The sequence below is a fragment of the Vipera berus genome (assembly GCF_964194415.1).
Source record: "Vipera berus genome assembly, chromosome: 11".
In the NCBI taxonomy this organism is placed as follows: domain Eukaryota; kingdom Metazoa; phylum Chordata; class Lepidosauria; order Squamata; family Viperidae; genus Vipera; species Vipera berus.
In genome coordinates this window covers 494,672-508,754 of record NC_138214.1, presented here as the reverse complement: position 1 = coordinate 508,754, position 14,083 = coordinate 494,672, and the positions used below count along the sequence as shown (strand labels likewise).

General features: G+C 57.5%; 1 protein-coding gene across 1 annotated transcript; it reads left to right on the top strand.

Annotated features, from left to right (window-relative positions):
• The first annotated feature begins 196 nt into the window (after window positions 1-196).
• LOC308673022 (BTB/POZ domain-containing protein KCTD12-like) lies at window positions 197-9,779 on the top strand. Its single transcript, XM_081336390.1, has 6 exons — window positions 197-900; window positions 990-1,139; window positions 1,223-1,351; window positions 1,549-1,686; window positions 1,779-1,817; window positions 7,846-9,779. The coding sequence occupies exons 1-6, from the start codon at window positions 898-900 to the stop codon at window positions 8,737-8,739; spliced, it is 1,353 nt and encodes a 450-aa protein (XP_081192516.1). The 5' UTR covers window positions 197-897; the 3' UTR covers window positions 8,740-9,779.
• The last annotated feature ends 4,304 nt before the right edge of the window (window positions 9,780-14,083 follow it).

Below are 14,083 nucleotides of genomic sequence, written 5' to 3'. Positions count from 1 at the left end.
CACGTCTCTTAGGCTTTGTGTGCTGTCTTGACTCTGATGAGGGCTTTTTTTAAAGCCTCACGTCAGTTCACTTCAGAATGGCACACTTCTGTGTAGGAAAGATAAATTGAATTTAAAATGCAATCTCCCCATCTTTCTCCGAAATATGTGGAGAAACCCAACCTGGTGCCAAATGCTTATCCTTCAGGAAAAATAATTATGTACAGAATTGCAAAGACTTGAAAAATAAAGCTCTGGTTTGACCAGGTTGGCCCCAGGATGGGGGTCTGGCCCTTCCTCGACAAAGCCGTTCTGTGGCCTGCCTTGGAGGTTCCCTTACTAAGCCAAGCTCCTCTTGACCAGCAGAAATGCCACCCCAGGTAAGTATGGATTTTCTTTTCAGTGTCTGCCTCCAGTCGGAGGAGTGCTGTTCCCTGCCCACCTTTCCAAGGAGCACCCAGAGGCTGGGGGGCAAAACTGCCCCCTTTCTGAGCAGGCAGGAAGAATCGGCTCCCCCCCTGAATCTGCTCTGGGCCTGCAATTCACACCGGCTCCCCAGAGTGCTGGTAGAGCAACCCTCCCTCCGTCCTACTCACCCCCCAGGCAGCACCCGTGCCTGGCAGAGACATGGGTGCCCCAAAGGAAGGGGGGGCTTGCGTGTCCTGAGCGGAGAACTGCTGCGCGGGGGGGGGGGGGGGCAGGCGGGCAAAGAGAGGTAAAGCTGCTAGGACTGTTGACCTGTACCAGCCTGTGTGTCCGGATGCGCGTCTGACAAATACAGATGAAATCACTGGCCCGGCTCTGCCTCTTTTCTCGGCGGAGGAGGAGGCTGCTTCCGGGTGGGGGCGGGGTAGCTCCGGGACGCGTGTGGGGCGGGCGGTCGCCCCGGCAACGGCAGTCGCGGCGGAGAAGCGGCGGATGGTGAGGCGGGCGGCAGCTCGGCGGGCGGGCGGGCGGGCGGGCGGGGAAAAGAGGGGGCCCGGCGGTCATCGAGGCTGTCGCCCGTCCAGGCCCACAAAGGGAAGGGGGCGGCGGCCTCGCCGCGGAGGAAGCTCGGCCCGAAGCTGGAGCTCAGCGCGGCCCACAAGCGGCAGATGCGGGAGGCCTTCGACCTGCTGGACGCGGACGGGACCGGCACCATCGACGTGCAGGACCTGAAGGCGAGCGGGGCCGGCCGCGGCGGGGAGCGCTGGGCGGGGGTCTCCCTTCGCCCCTCTCGTTCTCACCGCCTCCCCTCGCCCAGGTCTCCGTCCGCGCCCTGGGCTTCGACCCCCCGAAGGAGGAGCTGCGCCGGCTCGTGGCCGAGGTGGACAAGGAGGGCGCGGGCAAGATCGGCTTCGACGCCTTCTACTCCGTCATGGCCCAGAAGATGGTAGGGCCCGCAGCCCGCAGCCCGCGGGGAGGGGAGGGGCGGCCGGGGCAGCTTCGCCGTGTAACCGCTCTTCCTAAAGGAGGGGGGAATCGGGTCGGAAGCCCCCGGCCCGGCGGGGGGGGAAAGCTCTGCGGGGCGAGGGAAACGAGCTTCCTGCACCCCCCCTCCGCCCACTCACCCCCCTCCCGGTCCCGTAGTCGGAAACCGATTCCCCAGAGGACGTCCTGAAGGCCTTCCAGCTCTTCGCGGACAAGGACAGCGGCCGGATCGCTTTCGAGAACCTGAAGCGGATCGCGGCTGAGATCGGGGAGACGCCCACCGATGAAGAGCTTCAGGTGAGCTCGGGCCCCCTCCCGCAGCCCCCCTTTTGGAGGGCGCGCCCGCTGCCCCCTCCGCGCAGGCTCCGCCCTCTTTCTCTGCCCCGCAGGAAATGATTGATGCAGCCGACCTGGACGGAGACGGGCAGGTGAGCGAGCAGGAGTTCCTGAGGGTCCTGAGGAGGCGCGATTTCTAGGTGAGCCCCTCCCTGGCGGCTGAGCGCTCAGGGCCGCCCGGAGGGCAGGGCCAGGAATCACCCGATGGTGAGGTGGGCCGCATGGAGAGACAACCGGCCAAGGAGCCCCAGGGCCCGGCTGGCTGACCCTGGAGCAGCCCTCTCCCCCCAGTGCCTCCTCCCAGACCTGCTGGACCACGAGACTCCCTTTGTCTCTGCTTCGCTAAGGGGGGGGGAATGGGAGCCCAGGAACCTATGACGCTTTCTGGCCAATGGACACAGCTCCGTAGGGGGCATGGTAACCTCATAGCTCAAAAGCACATATTTTTCCTCCCAAAGCTGTTCCCACAGCTGGATTTGGGAGTTCCTGCATGCAAAGCAGGTCATCTGACCAGACGTGTGGATGAGGGGTTGGGTTTTCTTCACTCAGCTGTGTGAGCCCAGCCACAGCATCCCAGGCTGAATAAGGATTCTGACTGAGGAGCATCACGACGATCGAGACACAGAGTCATCTTCAGCAGCAGAGATCCCACTAAAAATCAAAAGCACAGGAATTGCCTGAGATTTTGTGAAGGCAAAATGTCCACAGAACGGGTGGTCGGGTGGTGGTCAGAAGGTGCCCAGCAGGTGAGAGTGGTTGGACTGTCCAGTTTCCCTCGGAGAGCCTCAGCTTTCCCTCCTCTGCTGAATGGGATGGTTTGTTCTGATGGTTTGCAAACATTTCCACCGAAGGGGAAGGGGCAGCTCTGCACAAAGATAACGCCTGCCCTGAAAAATAAAGTTGTATATGTTGGAATTGCTTCTCCCTGGTGGTTGAGAGAAGCAACTGTGAGTGTGTCCCAAGAGAGGGACCAACACTTGGTCTCCCCAAGAAAGACTCTGAGAACTTCATTGCAACTGATGAAAAGCAAGCCAAGCAGCCAAGGAAGGAAAAGAGGCGGCAGGGGGGGGGGGAGAATAAAAAGCAACAAGCAACGGCTTCCTGCTGCTCATCCTCCTTGGTGGTGAGATTGGCCAAGGATCAGGAGGTGGGCTTGCAGACCCAAACAGAAAGAACGCCTGAAAGGAGCAGAAATCACGAGCGCTTCTTGGCTTGTGTTTTTCTGTTCTTGAATCTTCTGTGACCTCACGGGAGTCCCGCCAATGGCTGAGCTTGCTCTTGACCCGCAGCCAGAGATGCGGCTGCAGCCGTTTCCCTGCACACGAGCAAGCAGCTCTGCCACCCCACCTGGAGAACTTCCTGCCGCAGTCTCACTCTGCATTCCATGTCCAGAGGGAGGGAAGCCCACATCTATCGTTATCGAAAGCAGTAAAAATAAGAGGGTTGGACTTGGTATCGATGAATTCAGCCCTCTGGCCTTCCACAGCCCTTGCCCGCACTTCCTCCTGTGATCCATCACACCCCAGCCCTGCTTTATGGGCCCAAGAGTAAGTTGACAGAGCACCTCTGAAGGAGATTTATGGCCAGCATATATTATGCCTTACAGGGAGCTGCAGAAGAATGGGAGACCCTGGTAATTACTTCATAAATATTAATGCCCATCCCCTGGAGAAGCAAGAGGTGGAAGACAGGCTGTTTCTTCAGAGTCAAGCTCTGGAGGTAGCAGCAGGCGGGCCCAGCTCTCCAGCAGGAACGCTCAGAGTGACGCCTCAGTGGGTGACTGGAGCTGAGCCTGTTCATTCCCCTGGCATTAGTGGGGAGTGTGCCCTGAGGACTTTTGAACTGATGTCCCCTCTCCTCAAAGCCCCGCTGGTCAGGCTCCTTGCTCCCTGAAAAACGTGGATGCACAATTAGGGGCACTTGGCTTATTTTACCCTTCCCTCCCCGCCCCCCTTTTCTCTACCAATTCTGCTCCAATTCAAGGTGACTCACTGCTTGGGTACCCTGGCTGAAAAGCATTTTAAGTCACATAAATAATTATTTGTAAGTAGGCTGCCTTGTTCAAAGAGTAGAAGAGCCACTGCTTCTAGAAGTTTCCACCAAGCAAGGACATATTTGAACCTGGTGTTTCCTGAGCTTGGCTGTTGCCCTGCAGACATCTCATTACCAAACTAGGGAACGTAATCAGTTCTAGCATCAGGGATTCCACTGTCCAGACTAGACTGCTGGTCCTCTGCCCGCCCTCCCCACCCCCGGGTTTTCCTGGCCCAGCAGCCTCTTTCTTTCCCTCTTTCTCGCCTGCTCCATGCTAGGATGGATTGGCTTCACATGAATAGGAAGCAAAGAATAGAAACTGCTCAATTCTGTTCCAAATGCTGATTCACACAGACCAACATCTGCACAGCTGTGTTGATTCCAAGCAGGTGAAGGAGAAGGGAGAACAGCTTGGACTGTCTCAAAGCTCAACTACTGGGAAATCCCCCTTTGAGCTCTCCTGCTTTCATCTCAGCAGAATAATTTGCTGGCTTGGGCAGATCATGCCCCCCCATCTCACAGTGACACCCCCGCCCCAGCCAGCCAGAGCTGGGCCTTTGGGAGTCCAGCCGGCAGGAGGGGCTTCTGCCCTCACTGGCAGCACAAGGCAACCAGCCTGCAAGAGGCACAAGAGCCTAGTGATCCCTCTGGTGGCAGAGGCGATACTCCCCAGACGCATCCTAGAGAGCGGCACATGCGATGGCCGCACCTAAAGACCCTTGGAGCCTCCCGGCCCCTCCCCATCTTTTCTCCTCTGAGGTTCCCTTCACTGGGGATAAGGCAGCAGCGTTGCGCCAGGGAATGACAGGCAAGGAAGGTGAACATTCCCGGGGGCTCTGGTAGCTGGTAGCCTCCCTGGGGTCAGACCATCTTCTGGGGCATTGGGCCAGAGTGGATCTCAAGCTAAGGCAAAAGAGTTGGGCTCTGATGGAAGAAATAATGGGTGCTCCAGGAAAAGATGTGATCCTGGTGTCCTGAGCAAAATCCGTTGAAGAGGATTGCAGACTTGTTTGTGTGCCAAGCAGAGGCCGCCCCAGCCAGATCCCGGGATCTCCTTTTTCAGCGCAGCTCAGGAGGCCAGCATTCTTGCACCACCATTTGCCATCATCAGCTCTTGCACAAGCATGTGGAAGATGTGTGCAAGAATATACAGTATAAGCTCCCATAGGCAGCTTGGTGGCTGCTTCATCCTAGCCTGTGCTGGGTTGCTTCCCCCCCCCACCCCCCCCCCCGCATCCTTTGCTTGGCATCCTCCCTCTTTCTGCCCCTGATACCCTGCCAGGCTGGGCAGTGACTCCAGGTTGCTTTCTTCCCTTGGTGCTATCTTGCTCCAGAACCAAACCTCTGAGTCAGGAAGTGTCCCTAAGAGCACAGGCTAGAAAGCTCCCCCCACCCCCAGCACTGGGATGAGCCCAGAGATTGGGGTGCATCGGGGAGTGGGTTACGTGGTGGATGCTGCTTTGTTTTATCACTGCTGGTGTGTGAGTCAACCAGAGTTATGGCAGGTAGGATGGGCAGCCATACCAGTCTGAATTCATTCTAAAACGGCCTAAGTCAGCATGAAGACCCACGTTTGTTAATCCACGTGAATCGTGGTCGAACGGCGAATTCCAGCCTGTCCACGCCCCCCCCCCCGCTGCCTCCGGCCCGGGTGGTGCTCCGAGCCGCCGTCGAGCTGAAGGCGCGGCGGGGCTGGGCGGCCGGGCAGTCCGGAGAGGGGCTTTCCTCTCCCTTCGCGCGCGGCCCAGGGAGGGGAAGGGCGGCGGCGGCGACTGGGCCGCCGGAGGAGGGAGGGGAGGGGGCGGGGGCGAGGCGCGTGTCGTCAACCGGCCGGGGGAGGGCCTGCCGAGGCGCCCGCGCATAAAAGTGGTCGGGGCGAGGCGAGCGAGGGAACCGCCGCGCAAAGGGGCCAGGGCAGCGCGGGAGCGGCGTTCTCCGGCCAAGCCGCCTCTCCTCCCCACAGCAGACGTCCCGGCCCTCGCCGACCCCTGCCCCGCCTGGATGCGCCTGGCGCGGGGGACGTCGCGGGGCCGCGATCGGGGTCGGGCGGGAGCGCCTGCGGCGTGAGCGGCTCGTCCCGGCCTCGGAGACCTCGCGCTCGCAGCCCGGAGGAGCCGCTGCTGGAGAGGTGGGCGTGAGACGGGAGCGCGCTTGGCGCAGTGCATCCCCCGGGGGGGGGGACGGGGATCGGCCGCCAGACTGCCCGGGGTTTCCAGGAACGTAGGCGGCGGCCCGGGGCGGGGTAAAGCCGAGGGCCTGCTGGGCAGCGCTCTTGGCGGGACAAGGCGGTTCCGCGCGTGAGGTAGGGCAGGTGGCCACCGGCCCGTTTCTGGCATCTAGTTTCGAGGCGCACACGTGTTCTCCAGAGGAACTTTACAGCGGGGGCGGCTCGCCGTTGGGAGAACCGTTTCCACGCGCGGAATTCTCCACATTCAGTACAGCCGGCCGTGGAAGTTCGCGAGGTGCGGCCGGGGCGCCGAACTCGCAGGAAAAGGCGTCTTTATCTGAAGGAACGGCAGAATAACGGAATGGGGCAACGCGTGTATAAGAGGTGGGGAGAGCTCTGTAACAAAGGAAGCGTCCTTTCCTTCCGAGGGTTTCTGGAGCGGCTGGGCGTCTGTCACCAGCCCCAGAAGGAGGCCGGGGTGTGCCGGAGCCTTTTCCCGTTCATCCTGCTTCCGAAGCCCTGTTTGGCGTCCTTTAAAGGCGGCCCTGGCCTCGGCAGGCGTGTCAGCGGGCGGCCGACCCGCTTTTGGCGCAGCGTCTTTGACCCAGAGGGAGCTGCGCGCCTGGCAATAAATGCCCCTTCCCTTTCGCGGCTCTGGAAACCTCCATCCCTAGCCCCCCCCCCCCCCAGTTTATAATTCCAGCCAGTGGTGGGATTCAAATAGGTGAACCACCGGTTCTCTGTGTGGATGCTGTTTCCGGAAGTCCATTCTGGGCCTGGGAAATAAAAAATTAGCTACCGGTTCTGCCGAAGTGGTGCGAACTGGCTGAATCCCACCACTGATTCCAGCCGTTCCCTTTTCTCAGAAATTCCAATCTTCTTGCCAAAACCTGAGGTTGTTTTGCACGTGAACAGGAGGTAAGAAACCTGTGATAGAAAAGCCCAAAAGCCATTGGGCTTTATTTCCTGCATTCTCTGATTCCTCCAGGCTCAACTGCCCAAAGCAGGAGTGGGGGAGGTCAAGAGGAGCCTTGTGAACAGCAGGCGGAGAGGAGGTCCCCCCAGAGCCAAGCCCAGACCCCTGGTACAGTTCCCTGCTCAGCTGATGGGCCGACAGAGACTGCTCAGATGCAGTCAGTTATTTGCTCAGAAAAGCAAAGGGACTTTTGATTCATAGGTGTGAGCCAAATTTGAGACCAACCATCCAGCGACCTCCTAGAGGGCTGCAGGTAGGAAGGGGTTCTGCCCACCTGCCATGAGCTGCCAAGCCCTCCCCCCCCTCCTGTCCCAGTCCTGCAGGCTCTTGTAAGGGACACGCAGCAGGGACTCCTGCACCAGCCTTTCTTCCCATTGGGTCAGCTGCATGAATTCTCCTCTGAGCCTGGTGGACTGCGAAGTCTCTCGGTGACTGCAGCAGTTTGGGGGGGGGAGAGGCAGTGCATGGCCCTTGCTGGAGGGCTTGGGCGATAACTGGGACTCTGCTGGGAGAGGAATTTCATCTTCTAAAGAGCCTGAACAGGATGCTAAATGGATTGAAATGGGTCTTGTCATCGGGTTCTGCAAGCTTTCTTTGGAAATGAGGCATTTGTCTTCTTTTTATCTATATCCAAATTAAACTGACCAACAAACTCCATCCCATCAACTCTTTTTTTTTAACTGAGCAAAACTCCCATGTTGGGCATTTCTATTCTCCCACCTGGCACCAGAATGGTGGGTATAGTTTTGGGCAGAGGTCAAATTGCTGCCCAAAAACCTAAACCATCATGGCTGTCAGTCCCTCCTGGAACAGCGATGATGGCAAAAGGACAGTTTGCGGGGTTCAGACATGTGCACACGGGGGGCAGGCAGCCCTGGCCCCAGGAGCACCGTCCCACCTGGACAGGGGAAGCCTAACCTTCCTGCGCTTCCATCTTTTCCAGGGCGGGCTCAAGATGGCCTTAGCAGACGACACCAGCACTGCCAGACTCATGGAGGGTTCGGCTTTCCCAGAGATTGTGGAGCTGAACGTGGGTGGGCAGGTCTACCTGACCCGCCACAGCACCCTGCGGGGTGTGCCTGGCTCCTTCCTCTGGGACCTCTTCAGCCAGCAGGGTGCCCAGTCATTGGCCCGGGACAGCAAAGGCCGCTTCTTCATTGACCGGGACGGTTTCCTCTTCCGCTACATCCTGGACTACCTGAGGGACCGGCAACTGGTGCTTCCCGAGCGCTTCCCCGAGAGGAGCCGCCTGCAGCGGGAGGCTGAATTCTTCAAGCTGCCCGACCTGGCCAAGAGCCTGGCGCCCAAGATCAGCAAGCAAGACTCCCTGGGCGAGGAGCCCTGCGCCAGCGACCCTGAGGAGCTCTCCCCCAGCACAGAGGCCGTCCGCACCCTGGGGGCAGCTGGCACACACTTGGCCAGCCTCCCTGGCAGCTCCCTGGCACCTGCAGCTGGGGTCAGCATGGGGCAGGAGGCCCGACGGTCCGGCTTCATCACCATCGGCTACCGGGGCTCTTACACTCTGGGGAGAGACAGCCAAACAGACGCCAAGTTCCGGCGGGTGGCAAGGATCATGGTGTGCGGGAAGACCTCCCTGGCGAAGGAGGTCTTTGGGGAGACCCTCAATGAGAGCAGGGATCCTGACCGCCCCCCTGAACGCTACACCTCCAGGTACTACCTCAAGTTCACATTCCTGGAGCAGGCCTTCGACCGATTGGCTGATGCCGGCTTCCACATGGTGGCCTGCAACTCCACTGGGACGTGCGCCTTTGCTCACGAACAGACGGACGACAAGATCTGGACCTCGTACACAGAGTACGTTTTCCACCGTGAATGAACCTCGAATCCCAGCAAAGCCAAAGCGCCAAAGCTGTGCTGATGCCCGTTTCATTCAATGCCCTCCAACTTTGAGTCTCTTCCCTTCCACGTTTCCAGCCTGAGCCCCGGCAGCTCCTGAGGGATGCCAATTCTGCCCTGCCACAGCCCCCTGAATGATGGACACGGTACTGCTGGAGGAGGAGGAAGAGGAGGACAGTGTGCTAGGGGTGGGGGGGGGTCCCTGCAGGACTGTGCAGCAATACTCTGCTGGCTCCTGCAGAGCCAAGATGGGGGTGGCGGCTTCATTGTGGGCCTTGCAGTGAAGCAAGTTGGGAAGGACCCTGACTGGACCCACGGGCGCTTGCCAGGCATTCTGCTGCCAGCCCTTATGCCGTCACTCCTTTGAGCAGCTGCGCCCATCGGGTGTGGGGGCTTTTGAATGGCAGTGAGCCAAAAGTACTAAAACCCCTTGTCTCATATGCCCATCTGGCATGGCTAAATGCACCCGTTTCCCTTGATTGAAGTGGGCATGACTGTGACTTTGGCGCCCAGTTTGAGGAGGTGCCGGGGTCAACGGGGGAAGTGGATTATTTGCTCACCGAAAAACTCGCTCACTTTCTAAAGTGCCATCAAAAGTTTGTTAGAAAGAAGGAGAATGTGGGGAGGGGGTGCAGGAAGCATGCCCACCACCCAGCATACAAGCAGGGCATATTCACCAACCTGGGGATGCTTGGGGGCAAATAGTGTTGTCTTGCAGAGCCCCACATACAGTATAAGAGGCCATGTTATGTTTGCATAAAGCCTTTGCTTGAGGAGAGTGTTTTGCTCCTAGCTGGAAGAAAGGCTGTCTCAGGTGGGCAGCGGCAGAAGCCCCAAGTGCTTAGAGGCTACCCTTGATTGTCCTTCTCCCATGCCCACAGTTGTTTGAGTTAGGAAGGGGAAGTCTACAGGTGAGCATTGTCCAAGCTGGAGATCAGCGAAGCTGTGCACTGTGTACTTTGACCTGGGTTGCCACTGTTGCAGGATCAGGGGCCACACACAATAAAGGAACGAAAGAGATCTTGGCACTCGTCTCCTCCTTAATAGATCAAGGAGCCTCTGTGGGAGAGGATGCTGTTGGCAGAGGCAGAAGGTAAGCCAGAGGTGTTTCGCAAGAAGAGTGCCTGTCCTCCCTCCCACTGTGAAAATGCCCAAAGTGTCACCGTGGCATCCTTCCCTCTGGAATGGCCCAAGCCTTAGTCTGCAGGGGTCACCAAACAGCCCTTCACTCTCTCTCTGTCTAAGGTCAGTAGAAGGCTAGTAGCTAATCTTGAGGAGAAGGTCCAGAACCTCCTCATGGGTCACCCCACTTCTGCTGAGGTGAGACACCCCACCACCACCACCCGAGATCTCCCTCTCAAGCTACTTGGTGTGTAAGGAGTAACCAGGTCCCAGGATCAGAAAGAGTGGGAGTTGGGGATCAGGACACGTAGAGGACAGGAGGGAAGACCGCGAGGGACCCTCTGCTAATGAGGCAGCTACAAGGGGGACATTCACGCAACATGCTCACATCAATCACAGGGTTAACGCACTTTCAGAGTTCATCCTACAATGAAGAATACATAAAATCCAGCTTTGTTTTGCAAAAATCCCAAACCATGGAAAACAAGCCAATCCCACCAGGCCTCCTTCAGTTTGGTCCTCCCAAGGTTTTTGCTCTTTTTCCAAACGCTGGAACAATGAAGATGGGAGGGGGCTTGCCCTTTCTTGAGCCCATGGTTGGCCATAGGGGATGGGGGGATGGGTGGGACCTGCCCTGAACTCTCTGGCCTAAATGTTCATAGATGGACCCTCTGCAAGTGCTCTTTCCTGAATCCTGTCACCCTAGTCTTTCTCAAGCAGCAAATGCAACTTTATCACTTCAATTAAAAGGATCGTGAATCTCCATTTCCTGAAGAGAGGGCCCCTGCCCATCTTTACCCGAGGGCCTGGGGCCCCAATCCTTGGCAGTGGGAAGGCTGATTAGGCCCAGGTTCTCTGCATTCTCAGTTTGGACAAATCATTTGCCAAAATGTCTCTTTGGCCTGGCCTGGCCCTCCCCTCCAGCTTCAACACGCTGGGCCCACATGCTCTCAGCATGGCCCCTGTGGATGGAAGGAGGACTTGTGGGGGTGGCAGAAGGGAAAGTGGTGCCCGAGGGGGCCTTTACTCAGCCTCCCCTGCCTGCTGCACGATTAAGGGCCTTGCTGGAGCTATTCACGGTCTTTGCTCAGGTGCCTTGGGCAGCAGTGGGGAGGAGGACCTGGCCTGAAGGGAAGGTGGGCTCTGGAGGGGCCCAGATGCCTTGCCTGGGCCTTAGGAACGCAGGGCCAGGAGGGAGGGCTGCAGCTCCCCGAGGCCACCTTTTGTAGAGGGATCTTCATAAAGGAACTGCATGTTCCCTGAGATCTAATTCGGAAGAGTGCCAAAGTCCTTCAACTGGTGCAACCACAGAAGCAGCCTCTCCTCCCCTTCCACCCAGCTCCAGAAAGCTGGCAGCTGACCAGACCCGCTGCAGTAGCTGGGATGTGAAGCTTGACGTCAGGAGAGCTCCGGGCTGCTTTGTCCTTGTCTTCCCTGGAATGCGGAAGAGTTGGATTCTGGGGAGGGGACGCCCTTGTCACAGGCTGAGCCTTGAATCCGGGGCGGCCAAATGCTTTGCCCAGCCGGCCAAGAGGCTGCTAAGCAAAGTGCAGAGGGGCCTCCAGGTGTCAGCCCCCTGCACAACAATAACAGGCAAGAAGCTCTGGGGGAGAGTGGCTGCACGGTCCGTCTCCCCCCTGGGAAAGAGGATGCCTTTGCGGGTCTCTCTGTGTGTCTTCCTGCCAAAGAGGCCCCACAAACACTGGAGGGGGGTAGGGTGGGCATCGGCATTAGTTCCTCAATCTGAGCTGCCCAGATTGATGGGATCCACCACCAACTCCAACACGCTTACCTGCATTGGCTGGGCCTCCTGAGCAGCAAAATGCCCCTCACCCTCTTGGCACAAGAAAGGGGCTGGGAGGGGCTCTGGGCCGGAGGATCCCACCACGAGCAGTGCCGAGATTAAGGAAGGCGACCCAAATTGAAGATGGCTCTCCTTTTCGCCCAGTTCCTTGACAGGACAAGCCAGGGATGCCATCTCTGGGCAATGGTGGTTTCTCTCGCCTGCCTCTCAGAGCCACAAATAGAAGGTGCCGGGTTCCCTTCCAGGATCCAGCTGCCACCTCAGCTGTTCAGCTCCTGGCCCTTCTGAGCTTCCCGCTCAAGGGTCCTCCTTTGCCTTCTGCCCAACACCAGCCCCACAGAGCCCCTCGGTTCTTCCAGTGGGGTCTGCTCCCCAAAGCCCAGGCTGAGGGCAGAGGCTGATTCCGGGAGCTCTGAGGAACGGCAGGACTTCCCACTTTGCAAAGCGCTGTTCCAGAGGCCTGGTGGCTGGCCGGATCCTGCATCTCTGAGGCGGGGCATGACGGAGCCTTCCATGACCACAGTTTGCATGAAAGAAACGGAGGTCAGCCAGAGTTCAGCACTTCTTGCTTGTGGTTCACTCTCCTTTCCCGGGTTCCAGACAGCAAACGTAGCAGCAGAAGCTTGTTTTGTTGGGCCTGGCTAGGCTTCTCCCTATTGTTGGTACACTGTGGCTCAGAAAAAGGTAACATTGCAGCCACTTTCCATAACGTGATTTCTGAGCAGAAATTGAGGAAAGCAGCTCAGGAGGGGGAGATGAATGGCTTGTTGATCCAAGCGTTGTGGAGAAGAAGCCAGCCTAGTCTAAAATGTCCTCTTGGTTTGCCTCAGGTTCTTCCTTTCAAGACAACAATCCAGGAAGTGCAAACCAAGGTGGGGGGGGGTTGTTTGCTACAGGGGCCCAGCTCAGCCCACGACTCTCAGACAGGCAGGCAGCTTGGAGGGGAAATACCTTGGTCTGTTGCCTCACCATCTTTAATCACTGGACTTGCACAGCAGCCAAATCTTCCTTGGGTCACGTTTAGCAATAATATATATGTAAATAAAAAGTCACACAATCCCAGCTATTTGGATAAAGTCACTTTATCAGGAGGGCTTTGCACGGCATCTAAAATTTAGGGCAAGATTCCAGGCTCCAGCAGAGACATGAAGTTTTAGCCACAGAAAGCCTGGTTTAGGCTTCCAAGAAAAGGTTGATTTTGCTAAAATGCCAAAATTAAACTAAGATTCTGCCTAAAAGCACATTGTAGCTGGGAGGTTGGATCCATGCCTTTGCATAGTCCCAGGCGGGTTGCTTCCTGTGTCTAAAATTATTCCATGGGTGCCTTCCAGATATTGCCCACGCTCTCTCCCTCACTTCTGCTTTCGGAATTCTAAAAGTTCAAGACGTGAAAAGGCCCACATTCCTTTTCCTAATAGTAAAAAGATAGCAAAGGGGTTGGGAAGCACAGGGAGGCTCCAAAGGGGCATGATGTGCTTCTGGGCTGCATGTTTAATTCCAAGAAAAAAGCCAGGCGATTGCACAGTAACCCCCCCCCCCCAGCCCAAAGTCTCCAAACCTCAGACCAGGCAGCAGGTTTGTGGGAGGGGATGATGGATGATTTGGGATTATAATAACCATCTGGAGCTGCCTTCTCCCCAAAGCCCCACATTTACCACTCCCTGTTTCTAACCTTTTGGGAGTGCAAGGCTGAAAAGTGACAGGCAGCTGCTCTAGCACTGCCAGACTGCTGGAGGCAGCTTGTCTGTTGCCCTGGGCGGTTTGGCAGAAATCCTCCTCTTTGGCTCTTCTCAGATGAAGCCAGGGGGACCCTCACATTTCCCTGAAGCCAAGATTCAAGGGGAATTGGGGGCTGAAAATGAAACCAGGGATTCAGCTGGTCGCTTCTCTGGTGATTGCTGGCCATGAAGAGGGAATCAAGGGCTGTGCTGCCAGCCGCAAAGAGTTTCAAAATCAGCAGGTTCTCAGAATCTTTGCCCGTTGCCCACTACAGACAATCCAACCCCCTGCTGGATCTCAGCAGCAGCACCGCCCCAGGCAGCCTGTCTCCCTTCCCCAGGCAGCTGCTGAGATGAATAGCTGCCCTTCTCTAATATGCCCTTCGGTGCTTACTTTGGGGGGGTGCCTGTTCTGTTTCTGGAAAACCACGGAGGTTACAGGGTGGGCTGTGTGTGTGTGTTTATGTGGGCAGAGATGGAGATGCCAAGCGGGGTTAAATGTAGACATTAAACCCTGAAACCAGAGAGGCTCCATTGAAAGGACCAGCTCCTGGGAAGGAGGCAGGCAGAACGGCTGGCCCGGAAGAGGGAGCTTTCCATTGCCTGAACTGTTAGGCTTAGCACAGAGGTTGTGGCTGGGGACAAATACAGCAAAATGGACACCGCCAACAAACTCGGAG

Coding starts and splice junctions, on each gene's coding strand:
- LOC308673022 (XM_081336390.1), top strand. Junction 1,352..1,548: donor CCGTCATGGCCCAGAAGATG/GTAGGGCCCGCA, acceptor CCGGTCCCGTAG/TCGGAAACCGATTCCCCAGA. Junction 1,687..1,778: donor CCACCGATGAAGAGCTTCAG/GTGAGCTCGGGC, acceptor TCTGCCCCGCAG/GAAATGATTGATGCAGCCGA.